The sequence below is a fragment of the Kryptolebias marmoratus genome, linkage group LG2, assembly GCF_001649575.2.
Source record: "Kryptolebias marmoratus isolate JLee-2015 linkage group LG2, ASM164957v2, whole genome shotgun sequence".
Taxonomy (NCBI): Eukaryota; Metazoa; Chordata; class Actinopteri; order Cyprinodontiformes; family Rivulidae; genus Kryptolebias; species Kryptolebias marmoratus.
In genome coordinates, this window is record NC_051431.1 from 6,389,588 (window position 1) to 6,407,593 (window position 18,006).

At 37.2% G+C, this 18,006-nt stretch overlaps 1 protein-coding gene across 10 annotated transcripts in view; it reads left to right on the forward strand.

The window, feature by feature from the left end:
* Positions 1-2,165: 2,165 nt before the first annotated feature.
* The window catches only part of robo2 (roundabout, axon guidance receptor, homolog 2 (Drosophila)), a 250,952-nt gene continuing 235,111 nt past the window's right edge, over positions 2,166-18,006 (forward strand). For 6 of the 10 annotated variants that reach the window (XM_017416387.3, XM_017416385.3, XM_037980434.1 and 3 more), the window contains exon 1: positions 2,167-2,653. In XM_017416387.3, coding sequence (XP_017271876.1) covers positions 2,530-2,653 — 124 coding nt within the window. In that variant the 5' untranslated portion in view covers positions 2,167-2,529. Of the gene's footprint in view, positions 2,654-18,006 lie in introns of all 10 variants that reach the window. The other 4 variants (XM_017416383.3, XM_017416389.3, XM_017416384.3 and 1 more) reach the window with 1 other exon arrangement.

An 18,006-nucleotide genomic window follows, 5' to 3' on the forward strand; every position in this document is an offset into this window, starting at 1 on the left:
AAACTTGCCCCAGTTATCAATTTAGATCTTTTACCGTTTAATCAAATCCTCTATGTTGGACCCTCAATAACAATCAGTGTTACTGATTTCCTGATCCTTAGCTTTGTGAGGATTGGTTGAATTAGAATTTGAGTTCAAATCTTTTTTTTTGTCTAGTCTCTATATGAAAAACACAGACAATCAATGAGATACATCTTATTGATATAGTTTTCATCTACCTTGTCTGGTCCAGATTTCTCTTTTAAATGAGTATCTCAATTAGAAATAGACAGACATACTTTATGATTTTAGCAACTGTGTAATACCCCAGAGAGAGGCAAACATTCTGCTTGTTTATTTGTCATTGGAAATGTGTATTGTCACCATATGCTCCAAGTCGTGTCTTGGAGAAAATACACATCTCTCTCCTCATGTGCTGGCAGCTTAATTATAGTTCCTGGTGTTGTTGCAGGTTGTTATGAAGAGAAAGCAAGATAGCGTGAAGGAATAGGAATGGGTGGGTGGTAAACCAGTAAAGACTGTGTGGGTTCAGAATATTAATTTGTGCTGTGTATAAAAATTATGAACTTGATGGTAGGTTTCCTCAGAAGCTGTAATTAGGACATTAAAGCCATAGTGTGGTTTACAACACCCTGTTCATATACTCCTCACTTCTGAAGTACCTGTTTTATGAACTTGGGAACATAATGACCTCAGAGCTTTGAGAACTCTGTATTACATCTTGGTAAACATTGTGCTTACAGAAGTAGGGTCCTACAAAAAATAATAAATAACATATATGCTCATCAATGAAAAGATTATTTTGGATTTAGTATATAGGAGGTGGAGCCATAACCCTAACCTTTCAGAATATTGCAGGTTCAAAACTGGCCACAACCTTTCCTGTCCTTCTTGTGTATATGTTGGTTTTCTCTGGGTATTCTGGTTTTCTTCCACAGACCAAATACATGCATGTTAGGATAACTGGTAAATTGTCATCATGTGTGAGTGAAAGCATGAATGGCTGTCTGTCTGATTTGTTTCTGTGTAGCGCTGTGGTGGACTGGAAATCTGTCCAGGGTGTACCCCACATCTTGCCCAATGACTGCTGGAGATGAGCACTAGCTGCCTGTGACCCTACATGAAAAAGCAAGTAAAGAAAATGGATGAATGAATAGTACATAAAATCTGGGGCTTTTGTAGAGTTCTTATTGCAACATTTCAACAGGTTTTAACATAAGTCAGGTTCTCTTAGGCGGGTGTAATGTCAAAAAACTACAGCTGTTTGTCTTGAAATTTTTATGATGAAATGTGCAACAATTCAAAGGTACATGGATAACTCATTTTGATTTAATTGTTGTCATTTGTTTTAGTCAGTAAAAATGCAAAAATAGTAACCAGTATTGTGATCACCATTTGGTGGTTTCTTTATAGCCAATCTGACTGACCTTTAAAATGTCACGATTAATATATATTTTACATCTATCTATATACTTGTGTTGTTGGTATTAAAAATTTTGCACGAGTGCTAATGGTGGCTCATACGTTAATGGGTATTCAGATTGTCCACAACAACTTCTGTCAGTTAACAATGTTAAACATTCAATATGCCTTTACTTAATGACTTTGTTTGACCTTGTCAACACTAGTTTATAGACAGTTGGAACACATTTTTTCTTCATGAGATGTTGCTAAATAGGTAGTTTAGGAGGCAATATTTTCTCATCTCTTACTTCTTTCTGATCTTTTTTGTATTTTGTCACTTTTCTTTTCTTCTTCCTGTTTTCTATACCCTTCTAAAGTGATTTTTTTTACTCTGATGCATGTTAAATAATCTCATGCAAAATTCCTGTTGATGAAGATTCTCTCCACAAAGCTTGGTCTTCCTGTGGTCCCACTGCTTTCAAACTACTGATGTGACTTACTTGCCTGTATGAGTCTGCACTATCAGACATCCACAGCCCAACACACCTATAGAAACTTGTTCGTAGGGTGCTGAAGGTGGATTTGCTTCCACCTCTTGTCTGCTCCACAAAGTGCAGCTCTAAGCAAAAATAGAGCACTGAGGAATGAATTCCCAGAGAAATCCAGAGTGAGGAGGGCAGGAAATAATTCAGCAGCAGCAGCAGCAGCAGCAGCAACATCAGTAGTGGTGGCAGCAGTGAGCGTGAGAGAGATGGAGAAAGGAGGGAGTGTGAATGTGTGTGTGAGCAAGGCTGTGTGAAAGCGAGTTCCTATGCACTGTACAGAGCGAAGCTGAGCTGTGCCGTCGCATGGCAAGCTGTGTGTTCCCGTCTGATTCCTGTGTGCTCTGGTGAGGTAGAGCTTACAGCAGGAGAGATGCGGCTTCACTTGGATCTCCAGCATCAGTGAAGATCAGCACCCAGCTGGGGCATCACAAAGCAGCATGGTAGGACGAGAAATCCACTGCTGACACCAGCGTGACTGATGATGACAGCCCACGCGTGGGTTACCATGCGCCACAGCCGCGCTGCTTTAGGAGGAAACACAGCCATGTGAAAGTGACTCGGCTGCCAGCAACTCTTGGACATGTTTTCCAAGGCAAAGTCTGGATTTCTTTCTGTGTTTGAACTTGTTTTTTTTCTCTCGGTGCTGTCTGGATGCCCCGAACTGACCTGTCAAGCAAGGACCAAGGGCAGATGGAATAAGGGGGGTAAGTGATGATGATGATGGACAACTATTTTTGATGTTTGTGCTGGTTATTATTTGGAATATTTGTGATTCAATAAAGTGACTTGTAATATATTTTGCATTAGTTGTTGTACATCTGCAGCTCATCCTGAGTGAAACTGTTGACACATTCTCATCATAGATGTAGCTTTCTCTGAACCACCCTTGGACTTAGATGGCTTATGCAATCACCAGGAATATACAATGTGTGTAAGAGTGTAAAAGTCAGCATGTTTACGCAAAGCTTGCCACAGTAATAGCTCATTTTAAGAGCAGAGGTATGTTCAAAGAAAGTTGTATTTTTCCAAGCACAGAAATTAGGGATGAGTGGGCATATCTACTGAATGATGATCTCTGTAAAGCTGTCCAACTTTGGACACTTTTGAGCTTCCATATCTGTTTTACTGTTTCGCTTTTTCATTTTAGTGTTTTGATGCTGAAATCCATTCCTATACACATCTGCTCGCTCTGTGTGGCATGATATGTACAAGATCACATTTATCTGTGCTTCCTGGACTGTTTGGTCAGTAGGAAGTGCCCCCAGTGTTTAGGAGCTGTGATTTTTGGTGTAAAGACTTGAAGGTGTAAATAATTCAACCCAGCCCCTCCATGGGAGCGGTCCTCTCGCCTCTCTCGTAGCATTTAATCCCCTTTGTTGGAATAAAAGAACCTCTAATCTCACTGCTAGTGTTCTCTGAGAGGGTTGAGAGATGCTCTCTGCACCCTGTTGGCACTGTTAGCACTAAAGGGCTAACACTCAGTGGGATGTGAGCATCTTCAAAGGCTCAGTGTCACTCCCCAAATCTATTTAATGATTACTTGTCACTTTGCTCTTGTTCTGCCTCACCCACTTTCTAATTTACATTTCTTCAAATGCAACTTCTCTACAGCCTCGTGCTGAATTTTTGAATTTGTCATCGAGATGCATCATCATGACGTGACTAAATAAGTATTGTCAACATGACACATAATAAAATTTTGGATTACACTTTTCATGTCCAGCTCTTCAATTAATTTGCATGTTGATAAATGAAGTGCATCTTAAAAAATATTCATGCAGTCAAATCTTGTCAACGTAACAACAGCTGATAATATAAAAAAAAAACTCAAAGATAAATTAAAGGATAAATTGTTAGATTTGTAGTGTTTTTCAAATATTATTTGCATTTGCATTCCAGTTTTTAGATTTTCTGAAATGATGGGTAAAAAAAGGTTCAAGGGTAGAACCTAATTCATTTGGTGCAAATTTGAATGGCCAATCTAAGCCAAGGGTAAAAGCAGAAACAAAATAAAATCCCAGCTATCTCTGTTCTCTGAAATGGAGGGCAGTGACCTCGCTCGATGTAATTAAGTCATAAACTCTGTCCCTATCTGTGCACAGTTGAACAAATCATCTCACAGCCATATGCTGGAATTGTATCCGTTTGTTTAATTAAGATTTTGTGACACACACAAATAATATGTTCTGTGTTTAAGATAACATCTATGTTGGACTGATTAACATTTTTTGGGTGTCCTGTTTCCTGAAGAAGACTGTGTGAGAATAACTAAAACTTAATTTGTGTGACAGCAGAGTAGTGGGGCTTCACTTAACAGCAGCTATTTCATTCACTATTTTTTCTATTATTACTTTTAACATTTTCACACATCAGTAATTTCCCATTGCACTGCTAAATTACCAATATTTATCCTACTATATACATATCATCTACATATATTTCAGAACACATTAGAAATATGTGTGCAGAATGCATATTTTAAATAATTTTAAGGCTGCACTATTACACATCTACTGTTTATATTTTATATTGGTTCTGTAAGAAAAGCTGCATTTAGAGGAAAAAAAGAAAAAGAAACATTATGCAATGGCTACCAGAGGAGACATTTACACAATCTGTACACACTCTACATAAAATTGTAGCCATGCAGAGGCGATAACCATTGGAAATTTTACTAAATATTAAAAGCTAACCCTTGAGAATTCCAAGATTATTATGGAAAGTTAGGATTTGCTATACACAATGTACACTAATTTTCCACAAGGTTTAGGAGTGCATTTATGGACATTTTTGACCATTCTTCCAGAAGCACATTTGTAAGGTCAGATGCTGATGTTGGACAAGAGGTCCTGGCTCGCAGTGTTTGCTCTAATTCATCCCAAAGGTGTTGTATTGGGTTAAGGTCAGGACTCTGTGCAGGCCAGTCAAGTTCTCGCTCATCCATGTCTTTATGGACCTTGCTTTATGCACTGGTGCTCAGTCATGATGGAACAGGAAGGGGCCATCCCCAAACTGTTCCCACAAAGTTGGGAGCATGAAATTGTCCAAAATGTCTTGGTATGATGAAGCAGTCAGAGTTCCTTTCACTGGAACTAAGCAGCCGAACCCAACTCCTGAAAAGCAACTCCACACTATAATCCCTTCTCCATCAAACAACAACTGACAAACGTAGACTCGTACATCAGATTTCCAGACAGAGAAGTGTGATTCGTCACTCCAGAGAACACATCTCCACTGCTTTGAGTCCAGTGGTGGCGTGCTTTACACCACTGCATCCAGTGCTTTGCATTGCATTTGGTGATGTGAGTTTTGGATGCAGCTGCTCGGCCATGAAGTTTGCAGGTCTGTAGCTATTGGCTCTGCAGAACATTGGCAACCTCTGTTTACTATTAGCATCTGCTGAGCCCACTCTGTGATTTTGCATAGCCTACCACTTCGTGGCCGAGTTGTTGTCATTCCCAATCACTTCCACTTTAATATAATACCACTAGCAGTTGACTGTGGAGTATTTAGTAGCAAGGAAATTTCATGACTGGACCTACTTCAAAGATGCCATCCTATCATGGTACCATGCTGGAATTCACTGAGTCCATGAGAGAGTGACCCATTCTTTCACAAATGTTTGTAGAAGCAGCATTTTATATACCTTTGGCCATGGAAGTGATTGGAACCCCTGAATTCAGTGATTTGGATGGGTGAGTTCAATATATGTGGATAACTTGCACACCAAATTTGCTCAATATCTGTATCTGTTATAGCCACTTATTGTTTGCCAAGTTCAGTTAGCTGTGGCAGCCATCTTAAATGGGGTTGACTTTCAAAGTAAATTTGGTGTAGTTGTAATACACCCAATGATAACTTTCTGAGTGTTTCATTAAAATTCATCCACTGGATTTTGAGATATTTTGTTAACACTCAGAAAAACATACAATTGATATCAATTCAGTTTATTTATATGGTGCCAAGTCACAAAAAAAGTTATCTCAGGGCACTTTACAGAAACATTCACATACATTTTAAAAGCCAATTAGTAAAAGTTATCTATATAAGGAAACCAGCAAATAACACTCCCATCTTGAGCAAGCACATTGGCAACAGTGGAAAGGAAAAATTCTCTCCACATGTCTGCCTTTCAAGGTGGCAAGGCAGAAAAAATTCATATACTGACTGAGTCAGATATGCTCACCGAAGGTTTTAAGGTCTGCTGACTGACATTTAAATTTTACTGAAAAAATATTTTAAAGAAACTGTAAACAAAACAGCACCAAGTTAAAATTTTATGGATTTTAAGGTATCAAAGCACATAAATTCCACTGTGAGTGGACTTGCATTTCTGAGCAAAATGATTATGGTCTGCATTTTTAGGTGAAAATGATATCAACTTTTCCATTTCCAGCAACATTATAAAAAAACAACATACCATTTAAATTATTTTGCATATTGTCTCACACATTTATTTTCTAAACTACTGTTTGCTCATGTTTTCAAAAAGAGACTCCATGTCTAATATTGCACAGGCAGTCAGATCATGTGCAGCAGAAACGGAGGTGAGCCTAACAGTAGGGGTGAAATTCAATTGGATGTCAATCCCACCTAAGTACAATAAATGGTAATGAGAAGATAGGACCAGGTGGAGAGAAGCCTGGCTGTTTTAACACAAAACCATGAAGACAAATGATACACAGACTTGCCCAGGATTCACAACAGGGCCATTTTTGTAATGTTTTCAAAAACTGTTTCACTAAACAGGTGCCTGCTGAGGCAGTCGGTGAAAGAGTAATGGTAAAAAGAAGAGAGCAATACTATTACAGAAATAACACTTGCACCCCTTTATCGCCAACAACTGAGTGGATCTGCCTGGTTGGGATGGAAATCAGAGAGTATCAGATATATGAACCAGGAGAGGAATGGTGGAATTAATACCATCACTTCCCGCTTACCCAGGAATCTTTTGTACTCTACTACAGATCTGCAGTGCAAATTGCTTACTCTATGTTTGCTTGTACTCCATAACAATGTAATTACTGGTCAGGGCTGCAGACATAAAAAGAAGAGAATAATGAAATGTTCCTTAACAAAATTAACTTAATGATACTTATTAAGATTTATCCATTCGATGGGACATTTGGTTTTTAATAACTTGTTAACTTTTAATACTAAGCCATCCTGACTATATCAGCCTTGAATGTGTAGAGTATGAATAACTTTCATATTAGAGAAAATGCCATCACTTCTTCAGGTAAGAGTAAAAAAAAAAAATCTGCATTTTCATCTTCATTACCTTCCAACTTTTAATTTCAATTCTGTATTTACTGTACATCAGGCCTGCTATTAAAATCAGAAGCGGTTTTGTTTAACTTCAGAAAGAAAATACCCCATAATCCTAACATAAAAGTTTGTCCAGTGTTTTTATTTAACTTGACAAGAAAATTTGACCTAATATCATTGTCCTTTATGTTTTTTAGTCAGATGATAGGATGTCTAATTTTCTAATTGTCATGAAATGCACTATTATCAGAAGTTGAAATAATAAAACGTGAACATTTGTCATTGTTTAAACTTATGAGCAACAGCGCTTAGCTTTAGCCTCTAAACCTTTAAAGCAGAAGAGTATTGAACTCAGTGAAGTGCAGTGTTTAGGAGGCCAATATCTGACAAAGGCATTTTGACATGAGTGTGACTGATGACTGTTACATTACTCAGTGTTTGTATCTGTGTCGCGGTGATCCATCTGGGCCAGATGGATCATTACCACTCATTCATAGCTAAACTACAGATAATAAAAATGCTTCAGAGTAAACACTTGATTTTATGCAGTCTATGGGGTGCTAATCTGCAGTATTGTCTTCAGCTTAAAAACATGCTGTCAGAGGGCTTTGCTACTGTAATCCAGGTGTATTTTTTATGATCAGCTGAGTGGCAATAATGTTTTTGCTCATGTCTATGTGCGAGTTTGTGTTCATTTGCGTTAACAAAAAATCTCATAAACCACTGGCCAAATTTTATTGAAACTGCTCAGAAAATAACCATTTGATGTTCATCTAAAACTGATTAACTTTTGGAGTCAGCCTCATTCAAGAAGGCTGCCAAAGCTAAGCAATGTTAGCAAACACAAAAATGGCTATAACTACGTCAGTTTTACAGATGTTTAATTTTTTTTTTTTTTTTGCTAAATTTGTTTGGGAATAGCTGAGAGTCATCTTCAAGACATACTCCGTGTGCTACTACAAATTGCGATAGCTCACAGTATTGCATGAAATTGTAAATAACATTATTTACAACAAGGCTCTACCTTTGTCCCTTCTCAGCATAAGATGATTTTAGTTTTTAATCTCTCTTGGAGGGCAATGTGGTTTTCTTCAAGAAATACCAGGCTTTTAATTACTAAAGCTTTCAATAAGCATTTCATTAAAACACTGTAAAATCAAGTCAGCGTTGGAAAACGGCTGTTTCCCTTAAAATCTGTACTTCTCATTTTGATTTAATCTTGTTTAGTGTGAACTGTGTTGGATGACTTTCACTTTTATCAGATATGACAGTTGAACCGTTACTGGGTTTTTTGGCCCATATTCTGGGCTTATGCAATATTGTTGCAGCCATTTTTAGATGATTAAAATAACCCACATTTGAATAAGGAGAANTGCTTCCCCCTCCTCCCCCCCATGTGCCATGAACTAGCCCTTGCAGGAAGTCAGAAGTAGCTGCAGGGACAAAAATATACAAACTAAAAGGGGGGAGTTTAGGCACCAGCCCGATGGAACAATTAAGCTAATGTCATTACTTTTACAATTAATAAGATTTGACTTGTGTCTTGGGGCAGAAAACACAGCAAGGGCTGTCATAGAGCATGAGGAAAATCACTTATTACTTGTTCATGTGACACTTTGCAGTGTTGCTGACATTTGGTGTCACAGTTTGATCTCACTGTTGAGAACCCTTGTTTTCAAACTCTCGTGTATGCTAATGGAAAAATGTAGGTCAAGCTTTGTGAAACAATTGCTTTTTTATAAACAAACTCTTTCCAAGACATTCAGCATTGACATTTATAATTACTTAAGTAGTTTTCACATAAATACTCAGTCACAATAAAAAAAACAACAAGAAATAAAATAATAATAATTAAAAACTGGCTATGTTTCCTTGTTCAATTAATTAGATCATTAGGTCTTGTGCCACTGCAAGTTGAGAAGATTTATTTTTCTCAAATGTGCTCGACTTATGCACGCCTACGCCAAATAGGAAATAAATGCAATCAGTAGAAGCTGAAACGTGTGGGCGAGATTACAGATACAGTTGTAACAGGATTGAGTCAACATTAGGGTAATGTTGTTTCTCTCCTATTTGGAGCATTAGAAATCTGTTATCAAATCAAATCTAGTGCAAAAAAAGAAACAATTATTTCTCAAGTACAACATCTGCTCTGTCTGAACAAAATACAATGATATTAAATATTTTCAAAACAAACAGACAGACACTGAAAACAACATTTATTTGGGATTTAATAACTTCAACATGTTACTTTAACATTTTTAAAGCATACAACAAAAGATAAAGTGGAGCAATAGTGTTTATTCTTGTGTCTGTGTGTGTGTTTGTGCATTTGTTCATTTGTCTGTATTGTTAGCAAAATATCTCATATACCACTGGACAAACTCTCAGGATCATCTACAACTGGGCAACTTTTGGGGTCAATCCTGTTTAACATGGCTGCCACAGCCAGTCAACCGTAGGAAACACAAACATAGCTATATGGCTTTTTGAGTCTTCTGGTTTCATTAAATAACCCACACTTTTCATTTATGATTTGCTTTTTTAACCTTTACTCTTTACAGAAGATGTTAGTATTTCTCTGTGGTGAATTTGGTTTTCTTCTGCCTCTAACGTTTATCTTTCTTTTGCTTTTCATTTCTAGGTTTTGAATTGTTTTTGTCTTTTGTCTCATTAAAAAGTATTAAAATTTTACTATTCCCATTTGTTTTGACCAGGAAAGCTATCTTCATTACAGCTAGTACAGCAAGTAGATTTTAAGAGTTCCTGTTGGCAAACAACATGTGTTTACCTGATTGAACTGCGCTTTCTTTTTTCCACTGATGAGGATCGAAAGATAAGAGAAAATATATTTTATATAGTTTTATTATGTGGGGTTGGAAGTAACTGGACTGACTTTATTAAAATTGTCATAAACAATCTGGAACAAGACAATGTTTTTGCTCCTCATCAGTTATAGGTGTGATAGTGCCAAACAAAGATAACTGATTAATAGAGCACACAAGAATTTTACAGTTTAGTTTTTCCATTTAATTAGGTCCTTTTAGGAATACATTTTATTTACTAATGGTGACTGCAGCTACCTGTCAAAGTACATTTGACAATAAACTGTTAAATATGTAGTTTTTTTGATAATTACGTTTCCCACCCTCTCTTATCTGTTAGATGGAGCATTTATTATAGGGACAATGGGGGGGAGGGGTCTACATTTGATTAATCGTAGGAAATATGAGAATTTTGGGCAATTATACTTTGAGATAAAAAATGACTGATTCAGTAAATGGGTGAAGTGCCATCACTGGGTGCTGCACTTTTTCTTCCTCACCAAATCAACCCACTTTCCAAACACAGCACAGTTTAATTGCCACATTTCCGTCACACGACTTCTAATGAAGCTGATTTCTAATTGCAGTGGAAATTGCACTTTACAATAACAGTGTTTTATGGAAAGAATTTCAGTCTGTAAATATGATGGCTGTGCTCTATAGATAGAAGCGTGCTTGTTTTATGGCCAGGGACACTTCATTCTGTCGTTCTCTAACTGTGCTGCAAAGGATCTGCTTGCTTGATCACATAAGATGGTCCATGTGTAATAGTATATGCATCATTGCTCTCCTCCACACATTATCTTTCCTTCGAGCTTCTCATTCTCATTTGCTCAGAAACGATGATGGCTGTGATGATGATTGTGATGGAAGGCAATGTTTGAATGTATGAACGTGGAATGTAAAATTTGCACGCATTGTAAAGGATCAAGCCTGGAATGGGAAGTGAATGAAACCTCTTTTTTACATTGATGTCCAAAGTATTTTTATAAGCCTATATTCTTGGAAATATCAGCAAATAATACCAAGTCTGATGAAATGAATTTTTCTTCAGCTGCTAGGGAAATGATGTTGTAATAGTCAGAAACAGGAAACCTTCATGAGGCATGGCATCAGACAGAACTACATTTGGGGAAGCATTTTTAACTTATCTGCCTCACTCTAAGGCACTTTTTTCTCCATATACCTTCTTACCTCTCTTTGCTCTCTGCAATGAAACTTTAAAGAGATAAGAAGCTTTTTTCTATTTCAGGGTCACCATTAACCTGAATAATGCATTTACAAGAGAAGAGTAGCTTGAGTTCTATGGAGGATAGAAGCACAGCCTTCAATTAAATTATACATCATTATCACAGCTGGCAAGCCGGGTGCGACGGTACCCTCTCCATCCTCCTCTAAATGTTCCATGTTACGGTCTTGTCCAATATTGTGTGTCAAACCACAGTAACTTCCTGTGCCAGCAAAGAGCTGGTATGCAGATTGTGCTACTGCATGTGCTTTATGAAGGTGCACATAAAAACTGGGAACAGTCCAGTCTAGGGACATATGTTTAAACACACTGGTGTTGTTCAGACTACTTGATTGTCATTTTCTTTCATTGTGAAATACAATCTATTCTCAGAGTCTGCAATTTTGGTAAGGCTGGAAGCATCACTGACAATCATGCAAGGATTTGTGTGTTTCTCAAGCTGATTAAGTTTTGGAGCTAACCCATGTCAAGATGATCACCACAGCCAACAGATCTTAGAAAACACAAAAATTAGCTACAAATAAGTCAATTTACAGATGGTCTGCTTAGATTTATAGTGGTTGTAGCTGAGAGCCAATCACAACACAAACTCTGAGAGTGACATCTCACAATATCCCATGAGACATGGATAACATTACTTTCAAGGTTTGACCCAAATGGCTAAAACTGTCATTTCTCAGCACAAGATGATCTTAATTTAAAACCCTGGACTAAAAGGCTAGGCATTTAATTGAAGTTAGAAATGACTTTTAGGAAGTTAGATGTTTGGATATTAACGTTTAGGACTTCTATTTATTCTTAATTAAAGAGCAGCATTTGTGTTTACTTATTGTTTTTGTTTGTTTGTTTGTTTTTCCATTTCACTCTCACTTTGTATATATTTTTAGGTATAAGCTTCACAGCTGGTTCAGACTTAACTTGGAATCTAATTAGGTTCAAATAAATAACCATTAATGGAATGGGATACATTTTAATGTTAACCCTGTATGTGAGCAAAAAAAAAGTTACATCAATAAATTACTCTGTGCCCTAAAGTCTGACTTGAAAGCTCTTAGTGAAAATGTAGTAAGCAGTAGGTTGGATGTGAGACCAGGATCACATGTCCTGCTGACAGTATGCATCTTTAAATACTACAGAAGAACCTGTGACAGCTCACCAGGGAACATTTCTCTTCCCTTTTAAGATGCTCAGAATTCTCTTCCAATCTTACCTTGTGGTAAAGCATAGTGAGGCTGTTCACGTGATGCCTTCAAATAGAGAAAGTTTTCTACCACATTAAGTAGTAAACGGAAAAAACCTGTATCAGGCATTGTGTCAGTTTGACATGTGTTAGAAACATAAAGTTCATTTCAAATTTATTTAAATATTGTAGAAATCAGTATGATCAAAATAAAAAGATATAGTACATCTGTTTGGATAAGTAAACTTGAAGGGTAAATGTGCACTGTAAAACTGTATTTTTATACTACAAGTACATAATCATTTAATTAAAACTAAACAAAATATATGCTTATATAAGTAGCAATATAAAGTCCATTAGTCACATAAATGGCTCTTTAGATGTAGGATTTAAAATAATTATGCAGTTTGTTTGTGTGTCAAACCAATTGCTGAATGTCATTTTGAGCCTCAGTAGGTGCAGCAAGAAGCTTTGGCCTTGTGTGAAATACGACAGTACAGTCTTCAAGCAAGGATGTTTCACGGCCAGATTAGGGTGTGAACAAAAGCTCTCTTTACTTTCTGTATTATCAAGTCTTGTGGAGTCTCTCTATTTTCTTCACAAAGATGCCACAAAAATGGGCATTGGCACAAGTTGGCCGTTTGAGCCAAACATTTTCTGAAATTAATACATTTCTCAGTCTATTGTCAATCTTTAGTCTTGAGGTTTGGGAATTCAAATATAAGAGTATGGCTTTCAGTGGCACGGCAGAGCGGTGGTTAGCACTGTTGCCTCACAGCAAGTATGTTGCAGGTCGGCCTCCCACCTGAGGCCTTTCTGTGTAGAGTTTGTATGTTCTCCTCATGCATGCCTGGGTTTTCCCTGGATACTCTGGTTTCCTCCCACAGACCAAAAACATGCATGTTAAGTTGGTAACTGGAAAGTGGTAACTTTAAATTGTCCCTTGGTGTGAGTGAAAGCGTGAATGGTTGTCCGTCTCATTTGTCTCTATGTGGCCCTGTGATAGACTTGCTTTATGTTTTTCTCTAAAAGCAAGAAGATGATTGCCATCACATTCAATTTTCTTTTATTCTTACAGATCAAGCAGCATTTCTGTATGATAAGACATACAGTAACTGTCAGGCTAAATCTACTACCCTTCTTAAACAAGAGCTCAAAGCTGGAGTTGAGAAGGGCGTTCTCTAGTGTGTTATTACCTGCCCCATATTAGTGCTGCATTATTAACATTATCCTTAGCCCACTAGTTAATTAACCCTGAAGACCTTCATTTACTGTTGAATAATGCATAACAATGGATTAACTTCCTGTTCTCATTAGGAAGACTGATTGATTAAAATCACAGCTGTCTTATCGGTCAAGTTTAAATATGACAGTATTATCAGTGACTTGGAATAATTGAGGAAGTTCTTCAGGTGAACTTCAGCTTACTGGATTTAGTTTTCTGTCATGCTGACAGAGCAGACATATTAGGGAATTCTGAAACCTCCAAAGGCACTGAAACCACAGAGGTGTGGTAGTATTTTATGGAAACATTTCCAGTTTTATTTTATTTTATGTTTTGAGTCAAATGCTGTCTCATGGCCAACACTTTTTCTTTTAAAAAATATAAAAATAAAATCACTTCTGAAATTAGGTCATGCTATGGAAGCGATCATTTTTAAAAATATGTCCACTGTGATTTTGGTACTTTTACACATTTGTCTAAAGATTCATGCTGTAATGGAAAATTAACTTTTAAAAAGTCTAAAATGAACCTAAAAACATAATTATAGTGGCAATAATAAGATTCATCCTGGGCATTATTCCAACCTGCTTTTATATTAGAATAATAGCTCTCACGATAAAACTCTAAAAACTACAACTTTCCAGAGTATTGAAACAAATGTAACGGCTAACTAGGCTGTGTAAAAGAAATACTTTCTTTATGTGCACATATTCACCAGTTAAAATACATAAATTTCAGTCACTTAAACAACAGTGAGCATATCAATATTATTGTGACTGCAACAAAAAATTCTTTACCATTCTTCAGTGAGTGATTGTATTGCTATGCAGATTGCTGTAACGCCATATTTACAGCCGCATTATCCCTCTACGTACTTTGTGTTGTTGGATTAAATCCTTTATTGTCCAATTTATCATCTTGTGTTTACCTGCCATTGAAAAATCTTTCCATCTCTGAATATATTATGGTTCTGCTTTGCAAATGTAGCGAGACAAATATTAGGAAGTGGTCTCTGTAATCTTCCAGCTGATGCTCTGCTGAGGTTCCCAAGCACGATTTCCTGCAGATACCAAAGTAACTTATGGAATATTAACTTCAAAGTTAATGCCTGCAAAACAAATTATTTTAAAGGATATTGTTTTATCTATGAATATCATTTCTGTTTAAGTTTAGGACTTGTTTGAAATAAGAAAAACTTTGATCTATGTTGTCTTTTTGTCTTAAATGCTCCTGCAGAGGTTTCTCACCTTTACCTTCTGTCAGAATGGATGACTGTGATGCAGTGACAATATGAAGTGATATAAGGTCATGGATGCTTTGAAAGATGAGATGAAGGTCTGCACACGAAGGCTGGATTAAGAGTTTAATGACTGGTAAATTGTGGCGTTTCGTCCAAGGTGACCCCTGTGGGGAGGTGATCATGCCAAGACTAGATGAAGAGGAAAGGTAATCCTTTTTTCCTCATTTTCAGATAGCTGTCACTAGCACAGCCTTTGTCACTAAAGCCCAGGGCATGTAATTACACTTTTATTGGCTTTAGGGAGACTGCATCATTCATTTAAAGAATAATCTGACTTGGAGTACCAGCCAGAGAACTGATAGATCATAACTGCATGAAAGCCTCTTGTTCTGACTTTCTTCAGTTTAATGGACCTTTGTGAATATTGATTTGGTCCATTGTCAATAGTGTGCACAGTGTTAATACCTGAGTGTTATCCAAAGATAACTCCCCTCTCCTCTTCAGCTGACTGTTTTGTGAGTTGAACAGCAAGCCTGTAAGTGTGTGACAGCAGCAGCATGTGAGTGTCTGGGTCTACTGCCAACCAGCCATGACACCATTAGCTGTGGTGACACATTAAGGTTCTGTTTGCCTTGTAATTTGTTTTGTCTGTCAATTTGATGGATGTCTTGTTTGCCGGCACTTCCTCACACATTGGAAAATGTTGGCTCGAGGACATTGTTAAACGAACTTCAGAAAGAGAGGCAGGAGGCATTTGTTTTCTTCAAACAGGTTTTTTTGTGTTAATGGGTGTGTGCAACATTGTCTTTACTCCTTACCACGCTAGACATTGGATAATTAAAGGTGAAAAGCTAATTTGAGGAGGAAGGAGGCACTTTTGCTGAGGCAGGAGTGAGCTAGAAATAGAGATCTCAGTGAAATTCTTGACAGTAAAATTCTCAGCTTATTTTAGCTGAGATTTTAACTCTGTTAAACCAAATATAGCACTGCTAGTTCTTCTATATGTGTTGGTACCTAAGTGTAATGATTCTACCTCTTATTGCTTATTCACCCTATCAATCTAACTTGCAATTGGAGTGCATGGCTATATTCACATAATTGTAGCCTAGCACAGTAGAGAACATGGAGATGCCATATGAATGATCTTACCTACTCAGAAGACGGCTCAGCCAAATAGCAACACAGGACTTTAACAATTTTAGATCAAGAACACCCACCCAAGCTGTGGAGTGTGGAAAGCCATCAGAATTTCTACCTGGCCCACTCAGATGGAGAAACATTTCTGTTTCACCACCAGCTCAGCTTAATGAGGCACCAAATCATTGCCGACTATACCTGTAATGTCACAGAAGGTGTGTGAATGAACAGAAGTACAATCGTCACTTTATTTGGTGCTCAAACTCAAGGTTTTCTTAGCAAGTATGTACAACAATAAGAGCTCAATCTACTTCCTTTCTTAGAATACAGGGTTCTTAAAATAATAACTGAATTTTAAACCAGGAAGAAACTGTACTGAGATTTTGGCTGTTTGATTCTTTGTCACAATGGCAAATAAACACTATCTCTAAAGGCTAGAATACATAGGAACAGCTTCCCATCAATTACAAGTGAAATTAAAAAATCATTCTTGTGTTGTGAAGAGCACACAATCAGTTTTTTATCATTAAACATAAACTTGTGTGTTTCATTAGACTTTTGCCAAATTGCATTTTTTTTGTATTCCTCTTGCATGAAGAGTTCCTGTCTGCTCTCTTTTTCATTTTGCCAGCTCTTTGACAGTTCTAATATAACCTATTTGTTTGCTAATATTTAAACTGCCATTTGCTTTTGCTCTTTTTTTCTGCCGCTTGTATGCACTGATTTTTTTCAACTCTGACATTTGTGTTCAACAAACCTTGTACTTGCTTTAAGTTGAAATTACTGTTGCTGCTGTGTTAAGTGTTGCTGCTCTTGTTTTAACTGTTGTGTGTGTATATGCAAAGGGAGTCTGCACAGAACAACTGCATGCCCTGTAGCTGAATAAAAAATAAAGTTACGCTGAGGTGGAAATATGACTTTTCTGAACATTTCTAGACAAGCCAGTGAGATGGTGCCACATCACTAGATTCTATGCAGAGACTCTTTCATAAAACACTTTCAAGCAAGACCTGAGACATCTTTTTTTAATTTCTGTGTGATTGACATAATGACTCTACTCTGTTAATGACCCACTCTGTTACGCCTCTGAGTCGATGAATGTGGTAGTCACAGGGCTGAGTTTGTGAAGTTGGTCTAAAGTGGAGAGTGTTGCTAGCAGCTTTAAATCCTAATCAATAGTGCTGCCATCACTTACTGGTTCTCCAATGCCAGCTTTATTTGTGTAGGTATACATCATAGCAGAACTTAAGTGGCTTTATTGGTCCATTTGTGGACAAACAGAGGGGGCTTAAATAGGGGCTTGTTTTTGTGGCAATATTTTGGAATTCTTTTATGAAATAGGCAAAAGTCCCAGCTTTGGTGTAGGAACCTCAATATGTGTATTAATGATAAGACATCAAGACGCAATGAATACAGAGTGCATTGCAAAGATATAGTCAAGTGACCACATTGAATTCATACTATTATTAGATAGAAGTAGGGAGTCTGGAGTGCCAGGTGATGTTTTGTTCTGTAAGCTTTAATTAATGTAAGAAAACAGAGACAGCAAATACAAGTTTCTTCAGTCAAGGAACGATACTAACATTATTAACCTTTGCACCACACTTCAGTGTTTTCCTGCAGTGGCTTTTTTTGGATACAGCAGACATCAACATTTGAGAGACTGTGCAAAGAGTATTGCAAGATTAAAACAGACATCACAGTCTTAAAGCCATGGATTCCTTCCACTTTTTCAAAGGTGGAAACGATAGTATGTTGCAGCTAAATCTTTTCACCACTCTAATCCACAGAGCAGGGGATGAAATCTTATTTGGGGATCAGCACCAGTGCATCGCGGCCAAGATACCAACAACATGCAACTCTGCAAGCTCCTTTTAAGAGCCTTAGATCTTTGGAATGAATCAGTCAGCAGAAATAATTTTCAGCTCAGTTA